General features: G+C 40.2%; 1 protein-coding gene across 1 annotated transcript; it reads left to right on the top strand.

Annotated features, from left to right (window-relative positions):
• Positions 1 to 1,978: 1,978 nt before the first annotated feature.
• shoc1 (shortage in chiasmata 1) lies at positions 1,979 to 20,438 on the top strand (the record flags this gene model as incomplete). Its single annotated transcript, XM_083979872.1, has 28 exons — positions 1,979 to 2,061; positions 2,618 to 2,693; positions 3,213 to 3,342; positions 3,433 to 3,523; positions 3,646 to 3,818; positions 4,379 to 4,541; positions 4,681 to 4,780; positions 4,871 to 5,012; positions 5,102 to 5,200; positions 5,314 to 5,443; positions 5,558 to 5,652; positions 6,910 to 7,170; positions 8,718 to 9,218; positions 9,863 to 10,096; positions 10,212 to 10,412; positions 10,755 to 10,847; positions 11,555 to 11,736; positions 11,864 to 11,936; positions 12,135 to 12,204; positions 12,705 to 12,874; positions 12,974 to 13,079; positions 13,596 to 13,707; positions 14,947 to 15,068; positions 15,177 to 15,264; positions 16,318 to 16,449; positions 17,093 to 17,242; positions 18,440 to 19,217; positions 20,353 to 20,438. The coding sequence occupies 28 exons, from the start codon at positions 1,979 to 1,981 to the stop codon at positions 20,436 to 20,438; spliced, it is 4,641 nt and encodes a 1,546-aa protein (XP_083835998.1).
• Positions 20,439 to 20,703: the final 265 nt, after the last annotated feature.

A 20,703-nucleotide genomic window follows, 5' to 3' on the forward strand; every position in this document is an offset into this window, starting at 1 on the left:
ACGCCTCACCCAAACTTTTTTCTAAATCGTTCAGTTATAAATTTTGTTGTTTGTCTTCCACTTTTTTATCATGTCAATTCTTACCATCAAGATCAATATCTTAAAAAATGGAAAACTATATGCTGAGAGTGTATCACATCATCATCATCAAAAGACAAAGTTGTTCACATGTTCATTATCCTGCTTATCAGCATCTTGTTTTGTGTCACACAACATACCAGTATGTGTAATCGTTTATCCACACATCCACTGTACTGATGTTTAGATTTTTTTCAGTTTTGTGAATTTGTTCATGAGCAGTTTTAGTCTTTGACCCTCTCATTAATATTTTTTGATGATCTTATCACGTATTGATCTGTTGTTTTATAGTTTGGAAAACAGGTGCTATAATATACTGTAGTATTAGTTTAAAATGATAAATTTTATAATCAGATGTTTACAACGAAATGCAAATTCCCGTTAAACTGTCAGACATGTTTGATTTTTTAATCATCATTATGGCAAATTTCTGTTTCCTCCATCCTTGTGCTTTTTTTTTCTTTACAAACAGTAAATGTCTTGGTTAAAACATGACTCAGTTTGTCCTGATTTATTAAAGCTGTAAGATAAACACTGAGGATTTCCTGTTTACACCTCTCAGATAATCTAATTTAACTCCAAATAAATTTAAATTCAAAGAAGAACAGTAGGACATCACTAATACTGGCTTAATACTTTATATTTGAGTTGTTTGATAATGATAATGTATATCCAATCTTGATTATAGATACCTTAAAGTCTCTTTGAGAATGTGTAGCAAACATGATTAACTTTCTTTCTCAGAGTTTAGACAATTCTCATCCTGCCAGCAGCCAAAATATGTTAGCCTACCTTAACATAAATACTGGAAATGTGGGAGAAACAGCTAGCCGAAGATGATTGATTGATTGATTGATTTCTTTATTTCGATCATGTAAACGACAATGTAAAAAAAAAAAAAAAAAAAAAGATAAAATAATAATATAATAAGTGAACAGCAAAAATGTATACACAAAAAAAAAGTAACATCTCATAAGCAACGCAGTTTACATGAGCGAAAAGGAGTAGGAAGAAGTATAAACTTATCTAATCCTACCCCTATAATTTTAACTATATGTTCTAATTAAACATTTTACACATTACACATTTTAATCCAAATAGTAAGTAAGTAAGCAAACACCTTGTGTGAATTATTTAATGTACCTCTGGAGAATCATTTCTTTATGTCTCTTTTTAAACATGATTACACTCGAAATGTTTTTGATTGTTGTTTTTGATGTTGTTTTGTTGTACTCATATTATTCCACAGTTTTACTCCACAAATGGTGATACAGAAACTTTTCTTTGTTGTGCGAGCTCTACCAACCTTTAGATTTGATTTCTCTCTTAAATCATAACCTTGCTCTCTTTCGTGAAACATTCTCTGAATGTTTCTTGGTAGCAGATAGTTCCTTGCTTTATATAATACTTGGACTGTTTTGTGCTCCACCAAATCAAACAATTTTAGAGTTTTAGATTTCCAAAATAAGTCATTGGTGTGTGCCCCATAATCAACCCTGTGAATAATTCTCATTGCTCTTTTTTGCAGTATGAAAAGTGGCTGAAGTGCAGTTTTGTATGTGTTTTTGATACAAAGTTTTTGAAGATCACAGATTAACTCATTGCATTTTGTTTAATGTTCAGCAAAGTGAAAACAGTCACAACAAGAAGGCTATGACATTACAGTAGAAAGCTTTAAAAGTGCTACTTGATGATCCCCTCTGCTTCCATGTTAAATTAAGCTAACTTTTAAGCTAATCTCCTGCTTCCCATAGCTCTTTACTGATTTAATGTTAATGGCATTTAAATATCCAATGAGCAAATTAACACATTTCACAAGTCTAATATAGTTATTGAAGAGTTGTCACCATGAAATGTACCAAGTGTTGTGCAAAAAAGTAAAACAATAGGCCATACCTTCATGGACCTGCTGCAGGAGGTGGCGCAGAACAACGGCCGGAGAAGAGAGGTGGAGGCAGCAGGATCAAGTCGACAAACAGCGGCGTTAGCACCGACCCACGGAGCCTGGAGAGAGATTCAATACAGATTTAAAGTTTTATACTCGTAATATTTAGTAGTTTTATTCATGTAAAGCAACACATAAAGGACCACGGAGAGACCTCAAACTCACCACGGAAGAGACCGAACAAGCGAAGCGAGCGTCGAGCCGTTGAGGAAATAAAATGCACAACTGCGCATGCGTGAAGGTTAAACCGCAGAAGTCGAACCGTTGATTTTGACATGACTCAGCTAATTTCTCCTGTAAAACCATAGACTGTAAAAAGAAACAAACCTAAACGTCATGTAAGTTTTATGTTTTACGATTATTGGAGGTTGTGTTGTCTAATTTAAACTATTGAAGCTCTAATGACATGAAGATTTTCAGTAGGTGAAGTTTATTGGCCTCTGACTATTGTTATAGCACACATTTAAGGGTTAGCTAACCAAGCTAAACGAATTAGCCACAGTGTTTATTTTGTGATACTTTAGCACATTACATTAAATATGTCAATTTCTTGTGTTTGTATTGGTGTATGTGTGTTGTTGTTGTTGTTTTTAGGTCTGGAAATGACAGCTCCTTACCTCTTCAGATTTTCTCTACCATCAGATATAAGGCTCTGGACTACGTGTTTGAGGTCAGTTTGTGTCGTGATTATCATATCACATAAACTCCTGATGTTAACTTGATATTACAATATTATAAAATCGTGTGTTTTGTTTTTTTGCACCACTTATTGTCATGAAACGCTGGTGGCTTCTAAGGTAAAACCATAGTGCTGTTAAAACCCATTTACTTTTTCATGGAGCATTACTCTTTACTTTGTTTTCTTCGTACACAAATTAAATAGACCAGAATTAACTTGAACTATAGATTTTTGTTGTCAAACCTGAGCTTGATTATTATCAAAACAGACAGTCTTTTAAATGTTTAAAACACAGATCAAGTCCACAACAGACCAGCTGTAGGTGTTTTTTTTCTGTAAGAAATGGTTTACAAATTGTAAAGTGGGTTGCACTTGCAACAGTGAAAAGGCTCCAGGCTCTTACAGCAATATGTGGTGCAAACAGATCTGGTAGCTTAATATTGTCTGCCCAATAACTGCTATTTCAACATTGATTTCCCTCATTTCTTTAAATTTCTGTCTTTATTTCAGACAACCACCCGTTTGAAAGTCATGATGAGCTTGCTGGCGTTGCCAACGCCTTACTTCACCGGTACCCATGACCTGTATCCTCACAGTGGCAAGCTACCTGAAGTCGCTTACAGGACGCCATGGATCAGAGGTATAAAAAAGCACCCTTATTGATAAGTGGGCAAACCGTTTATGCATGTGTCTACACATACGACACAGATTCATTTCTTGCACCTGACAGGTAAGGTGACCTCTACCTGCAAACTCTTCATCGGTGGGTCTGTGCTTGACGACCTTGGAGGAAAAAACCTACCAGTAAATTCAACAGAAAGGTACCGTCACTCTTTCCCTCTTGCATTTTATTATTCAGGTCAAAATTTCAACATTTCTGTGTGAAGAAAATAAATTAAAGGTGGATCATTATTGATTTAAAGAAAGTTTTGTCATATCTCAGATTCAGTGTGACTCTGAGCGAGGATGTGGAGGTGATACCCAGCTCTAACCCTGATTCACTAGACCAGGATGACTATGTTTGCATTTTAAAAGAGCCACAAACCAACGATCTGTGTCAGGAATCTTTTTTCAAGTGGACAACTGACCAGATGAACCCTGGAAATGATCACAACGGTAACTTGAAGCATATCTGTAACACTTGTTTAATTTCACTTTTCCCTTTTTTTCACAAGGTGTCTGCAGGTATTAAAGTATTTAAAGGGGGCTTTGACTCCATTAGAAGTCTTAACATTTCATTTATAAAAGTCCTGAATGTTTTTTCTTGCCTTGTGCAGCTCGGAGGCTCATCGACTATAATGGACACGTCGATTTTAGCATAAACTTCACAAATGGTTAATCCATCAATTTTCTGCCTCTTATCTGGGCCCAAACACGGACGGATTAAGCCCCTCGGCCATAGACATGTAAAAGGCCCCCACCCCTCCTATATAGGACCCCCAGGCTGAAAGAGACACAAAGGGATTAGTCACTCTGCATCTACTTTTGGTTTTATTTGTGATCATTTTGTGTCTTTGTGGTCGTCATTTACATCTAGTGTTAGTTTGGAGGTCACGTCACAGTAAATGCTTAATTTGAAGACAAAGTTTAATATGATAAACACCACAGGAACCCTGCATATTTAGGTATATTTGACTGTAGCACTGATCAAAAAAACATGTTTATATCTGTCAAAGGTCTCCTCCTGCCAGAAGAGCTCATGCCTGTTGATTACCTGCCTCAATTCAAGAGACAGTTGCCCACGTTGACAACCAAACTGTCCAGACTGAGGACGCTTCCTGTGGCCGACCCTCTGCTCAGCTCAGCAGGAGACGTGATCTCTGAGGACGCCATATTCAGGTGAAAACTGCCTCTGTGTTCACACCCACAACTGTGTTTCATAATTTGGTAATCAGAGTGGTTGTTACATTTTAAAACCTGCTAACTAATGTGTTATGTTGCAGTAGTTTTAAAACTGGTGATATTAAAACATTTTCAGACATTGTGCATCGTATGAAAAAGCTCCTGATGTGTGCGACGCTCAGATGTGTACCAGCATAAATGAGGAGTTTGCTAAAGAGACGCTCATGAAAGAAGAGGTAATTTAAAAAAAGAAAGAAAGAAAGATAAATGCCACATTACTGTGATGTATGTATGAAATTAATTCATTTTTAATTCCTCCTCCCTAGTCTCTGCTGTTACCCGACATAGTGGACACTTTGACACTGACCACAGAAAACGACACCTCCTTTTCAAGCCTCTGTGGTCGTATGAACGTTGCTCCTGAGCTGCTGGACGAGCAGCTTCCGGTCCAGGATGTGCTTCGTCAAGGTCAAGACAACATAAGGAGGTTTTAAATTAAATAACAATATAGAAAAATAAACTTAATGCAGATGCATTTTCTTCATCTTCCCTCTCAGATGCTTCAGTATCAGACGACATTTCCCATTTTGATCGACCGGAGGAGTTCAGTGTAGGATCCAAGATGAATGGAGGCCTGATGGACTCAGATTTCACAGGTACAGAGTACAAACTGCTCTGGTCTATTTCACTCACCAGTTGTTTAAGAATCGGGGATGGAAAACATAGCCTTTAATGATGGGTATAATGTTTTTTTTTTTCCTTCCAAAAGGTCGTATGAAGCCCCAGACTGAATTGGAGCTGGACTTGACCCTGACTCCGACTCCAAAGACTAGTCACACCGAACTCCATCTGTCCACCTCTGACCTCAAGAAGGAAGAGTTGTCTCCGCTCGGTGGACGGTGAGTGACGACAACAGGCCAAACTGTTAATACTGCACTGATACAAGAGTAAAGTTCTTCTGCGACACCTTTAAATCACACAGTGTAGAAAACGTGCTTGTGATTGTCGTGTAGATCTTTGGTGTCAGCGAGAGCTCACAAAGAGATGGAGGTGGCACTTTGGAAAGCAGAGAAACATCTGACCTTTGTGGTGGGATTTCTACTGGCAGGTAATTAAAGAAAAGTTTTTGATTTTATTTAAAGAGCCACTCCACTTCACTCTGTAGTTAGTTATTGGTACATGATACCGTAGCTCGGCAGCTATTGTCACTTGTTTTGTCACATAGTCAAAAGCTCAGCAGTAAAATCAATCTTAGACTCAGGGATGAACTGATTAGAAATTGGTCGTCAAAGGTCAAATGTTATTATGACCTCACAAAACACTTATGGTTAGGGTCTTTGTCCATAACTCACAAATTCATACACTTTCATATTAAAACACAATTGAATACAAATGTGTCATAGGATAAAAGGAAGCTGTGACATTTTTTGTAGTTTATTCTAATAAAGTGGAATCTCCTGGACTAATTCAAATGCTTAATAGAAAGTGATCTACCACACTGAAGCACAGACAATGAAGATACTTATATAAAAAACAAAGACAGAATTGTTCTTGCTGTTTGATAAGACCAAGGGAAAAGGGTGTATCCTGTAAAAGAATCAAATACAATCACTGGACATACAGTATATCAGGAGTAAAAAAAATAATCAATTTAACTTTTTAAAACTCTCAATAGTTTGATGAATATGTTCATGTAGTCTTGAATTGGCTGCTATAAACTTTTCAAACCACTAGATGTCATCGTATCTCCTGAGTTTAAAGCCTCAGAGGTCGATAAAGCTTCATCTGGCCGTCGCTCCTCTCCAAGATAACATTACATAACTGTTATCTTCCTCTGTGGCTCTGGAGGGAGCTTTACAAAGTCTCGAGCTGCTGGACGGCAGAGACTTAAAACTTTAACAGCAAGAAAAAAACAAGGGTCAGAGTTTCAAAGACATGAACATTTAGAAGACAGGGAGCTTCAATCAAATGTTGCATTAGGTTGGACAATGGAAGTTATGTGATGCAGCGTTAATAGATCTTGGCAGGACTAATAGTTAGAAGATCTGAGCATGGAGTGTCGTTGTTATAAAGATGTGTAAATACACATGCATCTGTGCTGGCTCATAGTTCAGGATAATCCTTCTGTTTGTTTTAGATTTTGGTCAAAAATGAGTCCGCTGGTATGTTAGGTATTTATCAGCACATTAATTGCAATTTTTATCAGTTCAATCACAAAAATTTGACATGAAGGAGATTGTATTTGACGCACATAGTAGCACTTTGAGTCTAGAAGTTGGTGTTTAACGAACTACAGATCCTGGTTGCTACAAATAAATCTACAAAGAACGTTATTAAAAATCTAATCTGCAATATTTTCTCACAGAGCCGCAGACGTGTGAAGCAGCGGTCGACTTCCAGCCTCTGTCTGAAGCCGTAAAAGTCTTTAAATCACAGAAACAAAGCTTTATCGGGGCTGCTGCTGCTGCTGCTGGTGAGCTGCAGCCACAGAAGACGATGGGAGACCTGCAGGTTTATTTGTGCAGCAGCCGTGAGTTCACAGAGAGCATGAGGTTGGAGTCTCCGCCCGCCAAGGAGGAAAAGACGGAGGAGGACTTTGAAAAACTGTCACCTGAGCACGTCCCATGTGAGTTAAGTTGTTATCGAGTTGACATGTGGTACAGTAGCTCCTATCACTGTGCGGTTTACTGGAGTCGTAACTGGCCTTTTAACCCTTTTGATTTTTACCTTTATATACCACATAGAAAATCATTCACCATACACATGTTTGGTTTAGTTTTTTTCAGCATAACTTCACTTATCTGGTCTGACAATTATGTTTCCACTTTAACACATTGGGCTAAAAAAAAAAAAACACTAAAATCACTTAGAGTAGTATCAGTTGATTCGACCACATTTTTCTGTTTTGTAAAATGACAAAAAAAAAAGAAAGAAGAATATCTCGAGAGAAATGTTGCCTATCTCATCCCACTTTTACGCTATAAGTATTTTAATTAATATCATATTCACACTTATCATATCTCCAGTTTTACTTGGTCTATCAACTTCCAACAAAAACTAGGAGAGAGTTTCAAATCGACACTTTCCAGTGAAGTTGACAACAGCGCTACCTGTGTTCATGTATTTCTTAATATGTCTCACTATGTTTGAGGGACATTATGTTACTTATGTTACTATTGATGACTGATCTAATGATGAAGATGTCTGCTGCATACATTTGCATGTTACTGTAATGAGGTAAAATTCAAAACACATTACCTTGACGTCATGACAGGACATACAGCAAATATCAGTGTCTCATGCTATAATGAATAAAGCTGAGACAATTAGTTGGTTAATAGAAATAATAATCAGTTGGGTCATTTATTTATTGTTTAACAAATATGAATATGTGGTGTGTTTTAGTTATTAATTTAATCATTACAAAAGAGATCCAATCTCAAGGGACAACCTGGTTAAATAAAGGTTGAATAAAAATAAAATGTACAAAATTTGGCTGTCATACAGAATTACACACACCATTTCTCGACATTTTATAGACTCAGTAATCAATTGATTAAACCATCAAGTGTATGTGTTAGGGGTGGGCGATATGGCGATATTAGATCGTGAAGGATTAGAGTGTGTAGACGATCTGCCAAAGTGCAGAGATCGTAGGATCGTCTGGGGCACATTCTATAAATTGCAGTTCTATGCTGCAAAGCGCATAAACAAAGGACATTTGCAAAGTTTGCTAAAAGAGATAACAACAGTTACGGTACTTTATTTGACCCTTTTCAATCAGCTATTTAGTGTTTTGATATACTTAAAATCCTGTTAAAATGACTGTGTTGAATAAAACAAACAGTAATGTCTTCATTGATATTTTACTTTCATGTTTATTGAAAGCTACCTTTTATGTTGCAAGAGTCCACTTTATCAGAGTGTTGCTGTTGTTTACCTTTTACTATGTTTACGTTGTTTGCACATGTTGGCAAAACTATTTAGATTAAAATCTATTCAGAAACGTTCTTTGGCCTAAATTGTCTATTTTTCCTTTTTTCGATTTAAGATCGTGATGAAATGGAAATTGTGACTTCATTTTTAAAAAATCGTGATATGATATTTTTGCCATATCGCCCACCCCTAGTATGTGTTGATGCAATCTGTGTCTTTTCCCCTCGTCTGTTTCAGTTGAAGCTGAGCTGCCCCTGATGAGTCTCACAAATGAAACTCACTCTCTCCACCTCAACAAACCTGAACCTGCTGCTGCTCCTCACGCTAAATCTGTGACAGATGAACCCCGTTTCCAAAAACAAATCCCCGCTGACACCGTCCTGATGCACTCTGTCAACACAAACATGAAACGAGTGAACCCAGCACCTGTAATATTTTCCAAACCTTCAGCTGTCAGAGATGAAAAGTCTGACGTGGCTCTCAGGTTCTCTGAAGTTGCGTCCATGTTTCCTGTTCGTATGAACGACACCAAAGTAGTCTGGAAGACGGAGCAGAGCGTCCACGCTCCTCCTGAGCAGAGCGCGTCCCTCAGACTGAAGGTCAGAGACGCCGGTCACAGAGGTCTGACCACCAGACGTCTGCCAGAGAAGGACCCCGACCCTCTGTCCACCTTCATGATGCTGAGATCCCAGCAGACAGCAGCCACAGCAGCAGCTCAGAGCTCAGCCGGCGCTGCAGGTACAGGCTGCTGCACTGGGTTGTAAAGACACAACATACATACAGTACAGGCCAAATCTGTGTAAAATGCTTTTGTGTAGGATTTAACTGTAGCCGCTGCAGGAGTTCATGGTAAAGAGAGGAGGGGTCGAAACTTTTCAGGAACTGTCCTCTCACTTGGCCACCGTGTCTCCACCGCCGGACGCATGAGGCGATGTGTAAAAGTTTCAATCATCGCGCAATCGTTGTGTGGCAGTTTTTTTTTACTACTACTACTATAGATGCTTTCTAATAATGCTGGGTTTGCCGTTTCGATTATTTATCATACATTTTTTCACTACTACGATCATGTCTTTTACTGACTTATTCTCTTTTTTTCTAGCTGTGTACATGCTTATTTTAATAATGTTGGTTTTTTTAAATGCCGCTTTCTCTTGGCGTCACATCCCACTTTGAGTATGACCAATCAGCACTGAGTAAACCTCAATCCAATCTGAAGTTTTTCAGGGGGAGATGATCTGATTCCCTACCCCGAGGCAGGGACTCGTTTAGCCACCGTAAAAGTTCAGGGAGATGGTTCGTTCGGAGACGGTTCCTGCGTCGGAGATCTTATGGTGTCATATAAAAAAACTTCAACATACTTGATGTATCCTCTTTTTAACCAGCACCAGAGGTGGAAGAGAAGCAGAAAACGCCGCCACCGGAGCTGCAGCCTTCTCCAGAGCTGATCCAAAGACCAGACGAGAGGCCGGTGTACATGAGCGGCGCGGTGTCAGGAAATGCTTCCAGAGAGCAGGAAGCAGCTGGTCGGTCAAGAGGTCAACTCACCGGTCACCTCGTTAGTCAGTCGAGCCCTCAGGAGAGACGGGACAGCGGAGTAATACAGGTCCAAGCTACAGGTACAAGACCTTACAACGCCACATGATATAAAAACACTGACCAGACTGAACTGTAAGTACAGCATCTGTGTTGGGTTTAAGTTTGCTGAGCCTGTGTGCTCTCGCTCTGTTGCAGACAGTCAGCAGCGTGCCTACTGTGAGCTGCTGGCCTTCGCTCGGCCGTGTTTGAACTCTGCCGCTCAGCTGGGGCTCAACTTCCCGGCGTGGGGAGACTTCAGCCGCCTGGCCCCCGACCAGACACACTTCCTCCTCAAACAGCAGGAGAAGGCCCTCGGCAGGACGCACACGCAGCACAGCAGCACAGAGCTGACCACAGGTAAATAACATCTGATATCAACAACACCTACAGTAAATACATTTGTATTGTTTGTAACAATGAGCATTTTATTAGGAACACCAGACTGAGCAGGACCTTCATTTACTCTCAAAACAACCTCAAATCGTCTTCTGTGATGTGTGATAATAATACTCCTGACCCGTATCTGTAGGATTTCATGCTTTGTGCTTCTGCCATATGATTGACTGACGGCTACATGGTGTTCCTAATGAAGTGCCTACTCAGTGTGTGTTTTGCATTATGCAGTTATTAATATTATTATTAAGCTGTTGAACCAACCTACATGTGAAAGCTGTAAATTTCCCACTGTGTTGCGTTCAGGTCAGGACGTGCTTTTCAACCAGGCGGCTCTGATTCACATCCTGGTGACGGTGAAGGAGCTGCTGCTGAAGTGCGACCTCAGTACGGCTCTGGGTCAGTTAAAGCTGCAGTTGAGCTCTTTTCTGTCATTAAATCTTCACGAAGAAGAGGAAAGACCAGCAAACTAACTGTGGATTGTGCTGCCAGACTCAGTCAGTTATCAAGCACTGTCACTATGAAAAATATTTATTTCAGCAAAAATATAAATTGGAAGTTTAACCGTTCATTGGTTAATACATATACACCTTTTCGGCTTCTTTTCAAGCTCATGTTTAATTTGTTATAATGAATTTTCCTCTTCACTACTGGGATGTACAGATGAAAGTGACGTAATGACATAATTCTTGACCACACCCAATCCACTTTATTTATATAGCACGTTTTAAAAACAACAAGGTTACCAAAGTGCTGCACAACAGATACAAAACAGTAAAATATATTAAGTTAAAGTTGAAATACAATTAATTAAAAGCATATAAAAGCACTAAGAAAAACATAAGATCAGATAAAACACTAAGAAATATAAAAATACAATAAAAGACAAACAGAGAGACAGAGACCACACAACTCTCATTCTGTATTAAAAGCCAAGGAGTAAAAATGAGTTTTAAACACATGATGCTTCCTGGTTTTCTGTCACAATTTACTAGCCTGTGTCTCTGTTAAACGGTTTCTAAATTTCCTTCCCTGTTGGTTTTAAAAGGGTCTACAGTAAGTTCAGCATGATGATCCACTGTCCTCTCTCTCCTTGTGCTGTGTAGAGTACCTGACGAAGGCAGCGGAGATGTTTGCGGAGCAGAGTCTGGATCAGCTGGTGAAGAGGCTGAAAATCCTCCTCTTCCTCAGTCACGAGACCCAGGAGTCCGACCACAAACTGCAGGCGCTGCAGCAGCTGGTGGCCGAACGGCTGCACGGCAGGAAGGGACAGAACAACACGGAGAAAGTCAGAGTTCACACTGAAATGTTTATCTGATGATTTGTTCCATTTAAAAATCCAGATTTTAAATTGACTTGACCAGCTCCCATCACACAGTAAGTCCTGTTTGTTTCTGATCCTGGTCTCTCTGTAGATTCTGGTCATAACTTCAGTCGACTCTGACGGCAACAGATCTTCAATCACCGACAGCCTGAGCCAAGTGGCCGGTGAGCAGATCTTTATCTAAATCATTTTTTAGTTCATTTTTTATTTTGTCCCTCTATTTAGATTAAAAACCACATAACAAACACCAGTAATGAACTGAACCTCTGTCAAACCAAAGCAACTGATTTTACTGTATTTTACAGCAGTTGCCTGTGTCCCCATTAGACAATTTAGTGTGTTTATGTTTCTAATTGTCTCAGGTGCAGCTGTAACTGCAGTTTGTCCAGAGAAGAACAAGACCAAACTGAGCGGTGCCATCGTGGTCAGCAGGTAACAATATACATCTCTTTATATGTTGTTGTTTTTTGCATTTATTGCAGTTTTTTTTTTTACCACTACAACATGTGCAGTATTTACTTGAGAGCAGCAAATTTGACACCTGAGCATTTCTGTTTTGTGTCGCTCTCACAAGATTTCACTGTGCTACAATTACTGTACCTGGAATTAGTTCAGACTCAAAAGGCAAGGCAATTTTATTTGTGTAGCCCGTTTTTACAGTTTTTCTCAAAGGGCTTTACATAGCATCACAACAACATCCTAAATGGGCCTCTAATAATGGAAAATAACAAAAAATAATATGAAACATTATTTTCCACTTTGCTGTGACTTTCCATCCCACTACTGTATATGAGAGGGTAACAGGAGCGACTATGAATTGTTTCGCTGCGTTAAAAGGAAATATTCAGAGCTGCTGCATTATTTCGAACAAAGTGTTGCTTTCACACTCCCATCCTGTCCCCCCCCACCCCAACCCACCCCTCCTACCCTAGTGTGTGTGACAGTGTGTGTGTGGTGGTGTACGAGCAGCATATAGGCCCCGACTTCCCCTGGAACAGTTTCTGCCTGGTGGTGGAGTACGACCACCCGGGCCATTCTCCGTGGGCCGCGGTCTGCAGAGAGAGGAGCGTCGGTCACTTCAGCTTCAACACCAGCATCTCTGGTCTGCGGTGATCGCTCACACCACTGGCGCACACGGGTGTTTTATTAACTTTTTTTTTTATTTCTAAATGTTTGTTTTTGTTTTTGTGTCTCTCAAAAGAGGAGGGAGTGACGTCTTGGTGCCTGGAAGACAACGTGCCTCATGTGTTGTTTGTGACCGAGGGGCTTCTGAACTGTCCACTGCTGCTGCAGGCGCTTGAGTCAGGGTGAAGTCTCCCATTCATCCAGTAAAGTCCAGTTATATCATATCCAGCTTTGTAAGACAGTGGATTTATATTCTATTTACATACGATGTCACAATATCAGAAATGTGAGTTAGGGTTAGGTATCAAAACCATTAAAACGCCATTATTCTGGATAACAGTTGTGATACCGCGGCAAACACATAGATGTACACATAGATTCCCAAAAAACGAAATATGATCATTTTTAAACTATATTCACCATGAATAATTAACAATAAATACAATTATTCCTTTTTAAACCCAAATTTATCTGTAAATCTTGGCAATGATTGAACTTTGGATTTAGATGATAGAAACAGGACGGAATGAGCTTTTTATGTGATATTCAAAATATAGCGCTTTTTAAAGTAAAGTGTCAGAAAACCCAGTTAGCTTTTTAAATAAAGTGTTTTTTAAACACACTTGCCAGTGATGATAAGTTATCACTGAAATGCCACATGGTTGGACGTGTGTATGTGTGTGTGTGTTGTATTGCAGGTTCAATATAACTGTGCTGGAGAGGAGCCACTGTCCGTCCCTGCAGATGCTCGGAGGGACCCATCGCTACGCTGTGATCACGGTGGATGAAAGCACCGCCATCATCATTCAGGTACCGGCGACAGAGATACCTGCTGCAGCCTGCAGACGACACACATCTGCTCTGATGCCGAGTTAACTCAGCGTTTTCATCTCCCTCTACTGAGACTTCTCAGTATCGCATGGAGACGGCAGCAACTCCAAGTAAAGTTTCAAAACGTATTTACTGTACCTCAGAGAGAGGTGCCCGTTTGTTTTTGACAGGTTCTTATCGCCTATTCTTTTCCACCTACGCCATTTAATACTAACTGCATGTTTACCTATTGTCCCAATAAATCCAGTAAAACGTTAATTTCCACAACACTAATTCATCAACACAGGAAGAGTTGCTTCAGGAACTCCACTAAGCCGCTTTTTCCGCATATTAAACTCTGAAACTCAACACTCACAACAAGGCTCCTGACTTTTCACAATAAAACTACTGCGGCCTTCCCGATACAGATACGGCTTTTAATGTGGAAAAAAACATCAAGAAGTGTTGAGTTTTTTTCTCAAGAGTCTCATTAAATAAATAAACAATTTGACTTAGAGAAGAACTACACAGGATTTTCCCTATACTTTTAGGAGTAGGTTTGTTACCTTTTAATAGTCAGTGCAAGCTATTTTTAGAACGGCGAAGCAGAGCCGTGAGCTGCTCAAAGCTACGCTACGGAGGCTAATGGGATTTCTTGGTTTCCCTCATTAAACTCATCAATTACACAATCCAACAACTCCAAAATGCTCTGGTGGACAAGTTGTGACCTGCACATTCACCACGCTATGAGATAATAACGGAACGATACCAGACAGAGTTGTTTTAGAGGTAAATACAGAGACTGCTTGGCGGAAAAACTGCCCCCGACGGGAACATGCATCAGCGGTTTTGCATGAATTTACCTCTAAAACAACTCCGTCTTGTAACGTTCTGTTATTATCTCATAGCGTGGTGAATGTGCAGGTCACAACTTGTCCACCAGAGCATTTTAGAGTTGTTGGATTGTGTATTTGATGAGTTTGATGAGGGAAACCAAGAATTCCCATGAGCCTCCGTAGCATAGCTCTGAGCAGCTCGCGGCTCTGCTCCGCCGTTCTAAAAAATAGCTTTCACCGACAATTAAAGGTAACAAACCTACTGCTATGACTATGGCAATGGGCCAATTTGCAAAAATGTTGAACTATCCCTTTAATCTGGCCTGTATTTGACATAATAAAACCACAGTATGGACAAACACGAGGTAAACGTAGCGTATACTGTGTGTGTGTGTGTGTGCAGGAGCAGGATGAACTGTGTCAGGAACGAGCCAGTGAGGCGATGGTGATGAGGCTGACGGCGCTCTCTCTGCAGTACAGCTGCTGTTGGCTCATCCTGCACTGCCCAGACATCCAGGAAGGAGGGTAAGAGCCCCCCCCCCCCCCCCCCCCCACACACACACACACACACACACATATACATGTTGCTCTCAGAGGCTCACTATCTCTGTTTCTCTGTGTGTGTGATGGCAGGTTTTCCGGTGAAACCTTCAGTAACCTGGTTTTGGTTTATTCATCTCTGGTGCTGTTTGGGATGAAGTCAAATGATCTAGATGTCAAGGTAGAAAAACACAAAAACACACAACACTCTTCAGTTTACTGCTATTAACTGTTTGTGTTTTTGAACAACACCCTGTGTCCTGGATGTATAGATCAAAGTCTTATCGAATCCTAACCCATATTAACACATCATAATTTGTTGATTATATTTTATATTATAAATCTGAATCTGCAAAGTAACTGAGCAACCGAACTTCCTCAAATAAATGTTAAGTTAACCCTTTACAGGTTTTGAGACCTCTATATAATCAGTGTTATACTTTTTCTTCTAAAAAATCTTGTGTATAAAACATAAAATTTAAACACATAAACCGTGAGCAATACATTTTAAAAACACTGGATGTATCAAATATAACGCACATGAAAATTAAAAATATGCAAATTGCCATTTTCTTTTTTCTTTTTTTCACATTTTGTCAGAAGGTCCAATAAAGACTCCAGTTTCAAAGCATTATCATTTTCTGTCAATTATTTGACAATTCAGGCTTAAAAGGGTTAAAAGTGAAATATTTGGTATTTTAGAGAAGTGAAAGTGTAAAGTAGCAGAAAAAAGGGAAATACTCACGTGAAGTCACTTAAAGGGACAACGAGGAGTTTTGGAAAAGCAAAGCGTTTTCACACTACATTTATGAGCCTCCGCGCGCACCGTGAAATTCTTTGACCGGCGCAAGACGGACTCATGTTTTCATTCATCAATAATTAAAGTCAGAGGTTCAAAGAGGTTCACATACCGTCGTAGTTCCGACCATAAACGGCGATTTGGCTGCGTTATTCTCATAACTCGCCACGAAACCGAAAGTAAAAAACACTGGTCGGCTCGACCAGCATCTCCACCACCACTAATAATAACAAAATAACGATAGAGACAAAACGATATATTTATCAAAAATGGACCCATTAACAAGTGTGGGTAGCGGAGATTCATCCACATTAACGTGAGACTTTTTTATAACCAAATAGAAACTCCTCGTTGTCCCTTTAAGGACTTTTTACTCCAGTGACTTTAAACTCTGACAGAAACCAGTTAGTGAGTTTCCTCTCCTTCGTCTTTCAGGTGCTGATGGTGTTGGACATGTTGGACGTGGCCAAGTGTATCAGTCAGATCTGTTTCCAGAGCCTGATGAACAGCGACACGGATCCTCTCAGCTCCTGCAACAGAGACTGGTTGACCGTGATGCCTTCACAGGTCACCGCAGCGTTCGTTTGTTATTTTTAGCTCCTTTCTCCAGGTTTACTGAACAATGTATTAATATTGTAGCTGTTTGTAATAGAAAAAAGAAAATTATTATTATTATTATTATTATTATACAGCTGCAGAAAAAATTAAGAGTCCACTTTCACAAATGTTTCCTAAAAACACCACATCTGATTTTATAGGAAGATTATAAAAAACACTGTTGGAATTAAACATTGACATCATCCCACTAAAATTGATTTATAATTTCTTCCTAAATTAAAATATTCATGTTGTGTTGTTTAGGAATGAATATGAACTTGTTTTCTTTGCATCATTCAAGGCCTGAAAAGACTTGATATTTTTTATTTTGACTTGTCATTTTCTGCCAATAAATGCTCTGAATAACAATACTTTTTATTTAAATTGTGGGAGAAATGTTGTCAGTAGTTAATGGAATAAAACAAAAATATTCATTTTACTGAAACACATCCCTATAAATAGTAAAACCAGAGAAACTCATTGTTTTGAAGTGTCACACCATGTCACATACTGTAACACAACACAAACTAATACTGAATACTGTACCGCCTCACTTCTACCCTGAGATTGATCCACAGTGAGTGAGTCTTGATCATTTCTCCTCTCCCTCCAGGAGGAAACGTGTCTGCTGCAGTTCCCCTGTATTAACCCTCTGGTCAGTCAGCTCATGTTGAGGAGAGCGCCGTCCTTTCATTGGCTCCTGAGGGCCTCTCTGGCCCAGCTGAAGGAGCTACTCCCCGAGGTGCCTCATAAAGTCCTCAAGGTGATCCAGGGCATGGCACTACGCTTCAGATACACCAGGAACACACAGTAAATGTTTCTTTTATGAGTGGAGGAGGCACTGGTTAGGTTTCATGTAGCTGCTCCACTTTCAGGTATTTCTCTATATTACTTTTCTACTATAACAAATGAAACTGTTTGCTGCTGACAAACTATTCTAGATGTTGAATATTCGCAGCCACTGATATTTTCCTAAGATAAATAAATCAAACACCCATAAAACAGATGATACATTAACCCTCTGTGATGTCTTCAAAGCGCCGTAAAAAAGGAAGCTAGAGCGCCTGGAGTGCTGCCGTCAACTTCAGTGAAAAATGCGGTTTTATAACTCTCTCCCAGTTTTTATTTGACATTGATAGACCACGTAAAACTTGTGATATGATAGTTTTAATTTGATAGTACAAAAAAATCATTATCTGGGGGATGGGATGGGAGGGGCAGGTGTTGGCAGGGGTTTTATTTTTTCAATTCGGATTTGATGATTTCTCTGTATTTTTGGACCCAGTGTGTTAATAAAGTAGGTTAAAGGCATAGTTCACCAAAAAAATGTGACTCACCCTCATGCTGATGAATACTCCGTAGTAGTTTTTTATTCCTCAAAGTGCATCTGGAGATCCGGGAGGGTTCGTAGTCCAACAAAATCCTTATATGAGAGTAATAGGACCTGACACATAAAACTACACAAAAACCTTTTTGTGTCGGGCGCTATTGACTCTCATATAAGGATTTCGTTGGACTACGAACCCTCCCGGGTCTCCAGATGCATGAATTTCATTTTTTGGTGAGCTATTCCTTTAAAGTAAAAAAATGATTATCAGATCATATAAGTGAAGCTGTGCTGATACCAAGCATGGACATGTTGAACATATTTTTATGTATGTGGCATATAAAGGCAAAAATCAAAAGTATTCCAAAACAAAATAGGCTCCGACCCCTAAGGGTTAAGTGTCTCTGGAGGAACTGTTGCTGGCAGAACAAGTTAGAAATGCTGTTGTGAAAAGGTCTCTGTTCATATTCACATTGTTTTCTGTCAAGATTTCAATCACAGAAGTAAATGGGATTAAAAAATACTTAATGGGACACTGAGGCTCAGATTTTACTCATTTTTTTCTAATCAGATGATGTGTCTTCTCAGTGTTAGTTGAACATTTCTCAGCCTCTTTTCTCTCCGTGGTTGCAGCTGTTCAGCGACACCACCTCCCTGTACACCGACTCCAACCAGCCGGAGTCTCAGACATTCATCGCTGACACTGAGACAAACCAGCGACCCTCCGTCAGCTCACATCCAGAGCCGTTCTGCTCGGACCACAGCGCCAGCAGCTTCCTGTTCAGGGCCGAGGGCGGAGGAGAGAGCAGCAGCAGCAGCAGCAGCTTCTGTCAACAACAGGACCAGCCGCCGGGCCTGACGGAGCAGGATGGAAACGCAGACTTCAGACTCGACCTGAGCAGTTCCTTCGGCCGCCCAGATGTTTCCCTGGAGAGCATCTGGACCAGCAGAGGCCCGTGGGAAGAGGAGGTGACGTTTTCTGGGCTGAAAAGCAGAGCGGGAGCGGCAGGGAGAGTCGTGAGGAGAGAGAACAATGAGCTGACCCTCAGTCCTCCGCCAAACCTCAGCAGCTACACCGACTACCTCCCCCCCGCTGACAACAGTCCGCTCCGACTGAACTCCACCTTCAGCTTCAGCCCCGTCCTGCAGCCGCCGCCGCCGCCGCCTCAGCTCGGAGGTCACATGTCCATGTTCTCCACGGCCCTCGGTGACCTGCAGCGTCCCGTCCCCTTCCGCCTGAGTCCTCCGACAGGGGCCGCGCTGTGGGGCCAAAGCAGCAACGACTACCTCTCCGGAGACACGATGACGTTGATGAAGACGACAACGACACAGTCACCCAAGTACGGCTCCAAATGCTGGATGGGACAAGAGAGGAAGAGGAGCGGAGACGCTGCCGACCTGGTGGGAACAGGTGAAAGACGGTGGCTGTTCAGTTCACAAGTTCAACTCTTACTTTTTATGTGATGAATTTCAAATTATAGTCACAAAAACAATAATTATGACATGTGTCCAAATATTGAGTCGGTGTCTAAATATTATCACAGAGTGGCCAAGAATCATTTTCTTATAGATTTAAAATTTTGGATGTTTTCAGTCTGTAGATGAGACATTTTTTGGCCGCCACATGGAGCACGTTTAAAGAGGAACTACGCAGGATTTTTAGCTTAACTGTGCTACATTTTTACCGTAATTAAACAGCTTTGGAGTAATTGTGATGGTTTAATAAATGACTTGTAACTTGTTGCGCGCTCTGCCTTCCACTTAACGTCTAACGTCAAACCAACCTTGCAAGATTGGGGTCGCCACACCGATGTCCCATCTCTCGTCTCTGTGGCACCACAACACAAACGTGCCCCGTAAACTGTAATCTCTTGTTTATGACAGATAAGACTACACAAATATACATGTCGTAACATCATATATGATAAATAACGTTAAATAACTACCGCTCCACTGATTGATTTCTCGCTGGCTTTGTTGTAAATGCACATGGCTGAGAGGACGGTTAGCAAAACACCGGAAAAGCGACTGGACTTACATACAGTAGTTCCTCTCTAAGGTCAAGCCACAGATTTATTTATTTTTTTCCGTGATGATGACCTGCTCAGGGAGCCGTGACAACAGTTCAGACATCTGTGTTACTTTAACCAGTTCATGGTGGATGTTTAACCATTGTCCTGTTGTAGAGGCTGACAGGACAGCGGTCCGGCCTCTTCTCGCTGTAAACTCTCTGCACGGGCATCAGACAGTCAGGATTAGTGCCACCAACTGTTGATTTCATTGAATCACATCATAGATCAATGTTTTTCAGACAGATTTTGAACTTAGTCTGCAGTTTTGTGTTTCCTCGTGCCCACGTGTTCTTAATTTTTTTGACAGAGCTGATCACTGAGCAACAAAAATAACTCAATTTACTGTAAATTGTCAGAACATAACATAAAATACAAGCCAAATTCACCATAGCTTAACACTAAAAAGGCCTCACTCACAGGTTGAATGTTTATTATTTAACAGATTATGAATTGTCTCTGATGTTTGTTTTCCAGTGTTGATGCCTCTGAAGAAAGGCAGGCTGAGCTATGAGCGCGTTCCCGGCAGAAGTGATGGACAGACGAGGCTGAAATTACTTTAGGTATGAATTCTTCGCTCCTGTTTGTAAAGACGAGAAAGAAAAAATACAATCATAAAGTTTTTGTTAAATTGAAGTTTTCCCTTGCATAATTTGTTTTAATTGCAAGCTAAGGTTGTTGTTTTTTTAGACTGAACATAAATACAGAAAATCATTACAATTCACTCTTTTCAGTCAGACGATTGAACATGAAATATATTGAGATTAAAAGGTTTTAATAATATTTGGAATAGTTTGTCCAATTAAATCTTAATGTTATTATACTGTT

This window comes from Trachurus trachurus (genome assembly GCF_905171665.1).
Source record: "Trachurus trachurus genome assembly, chromosome: 9".
Lineage (NCBI taxonomy): Eukaryota > Metazoa > Chordata > Actinopteri > Carangiformes > Carangidae > Trachurus > Trachurus trachurus.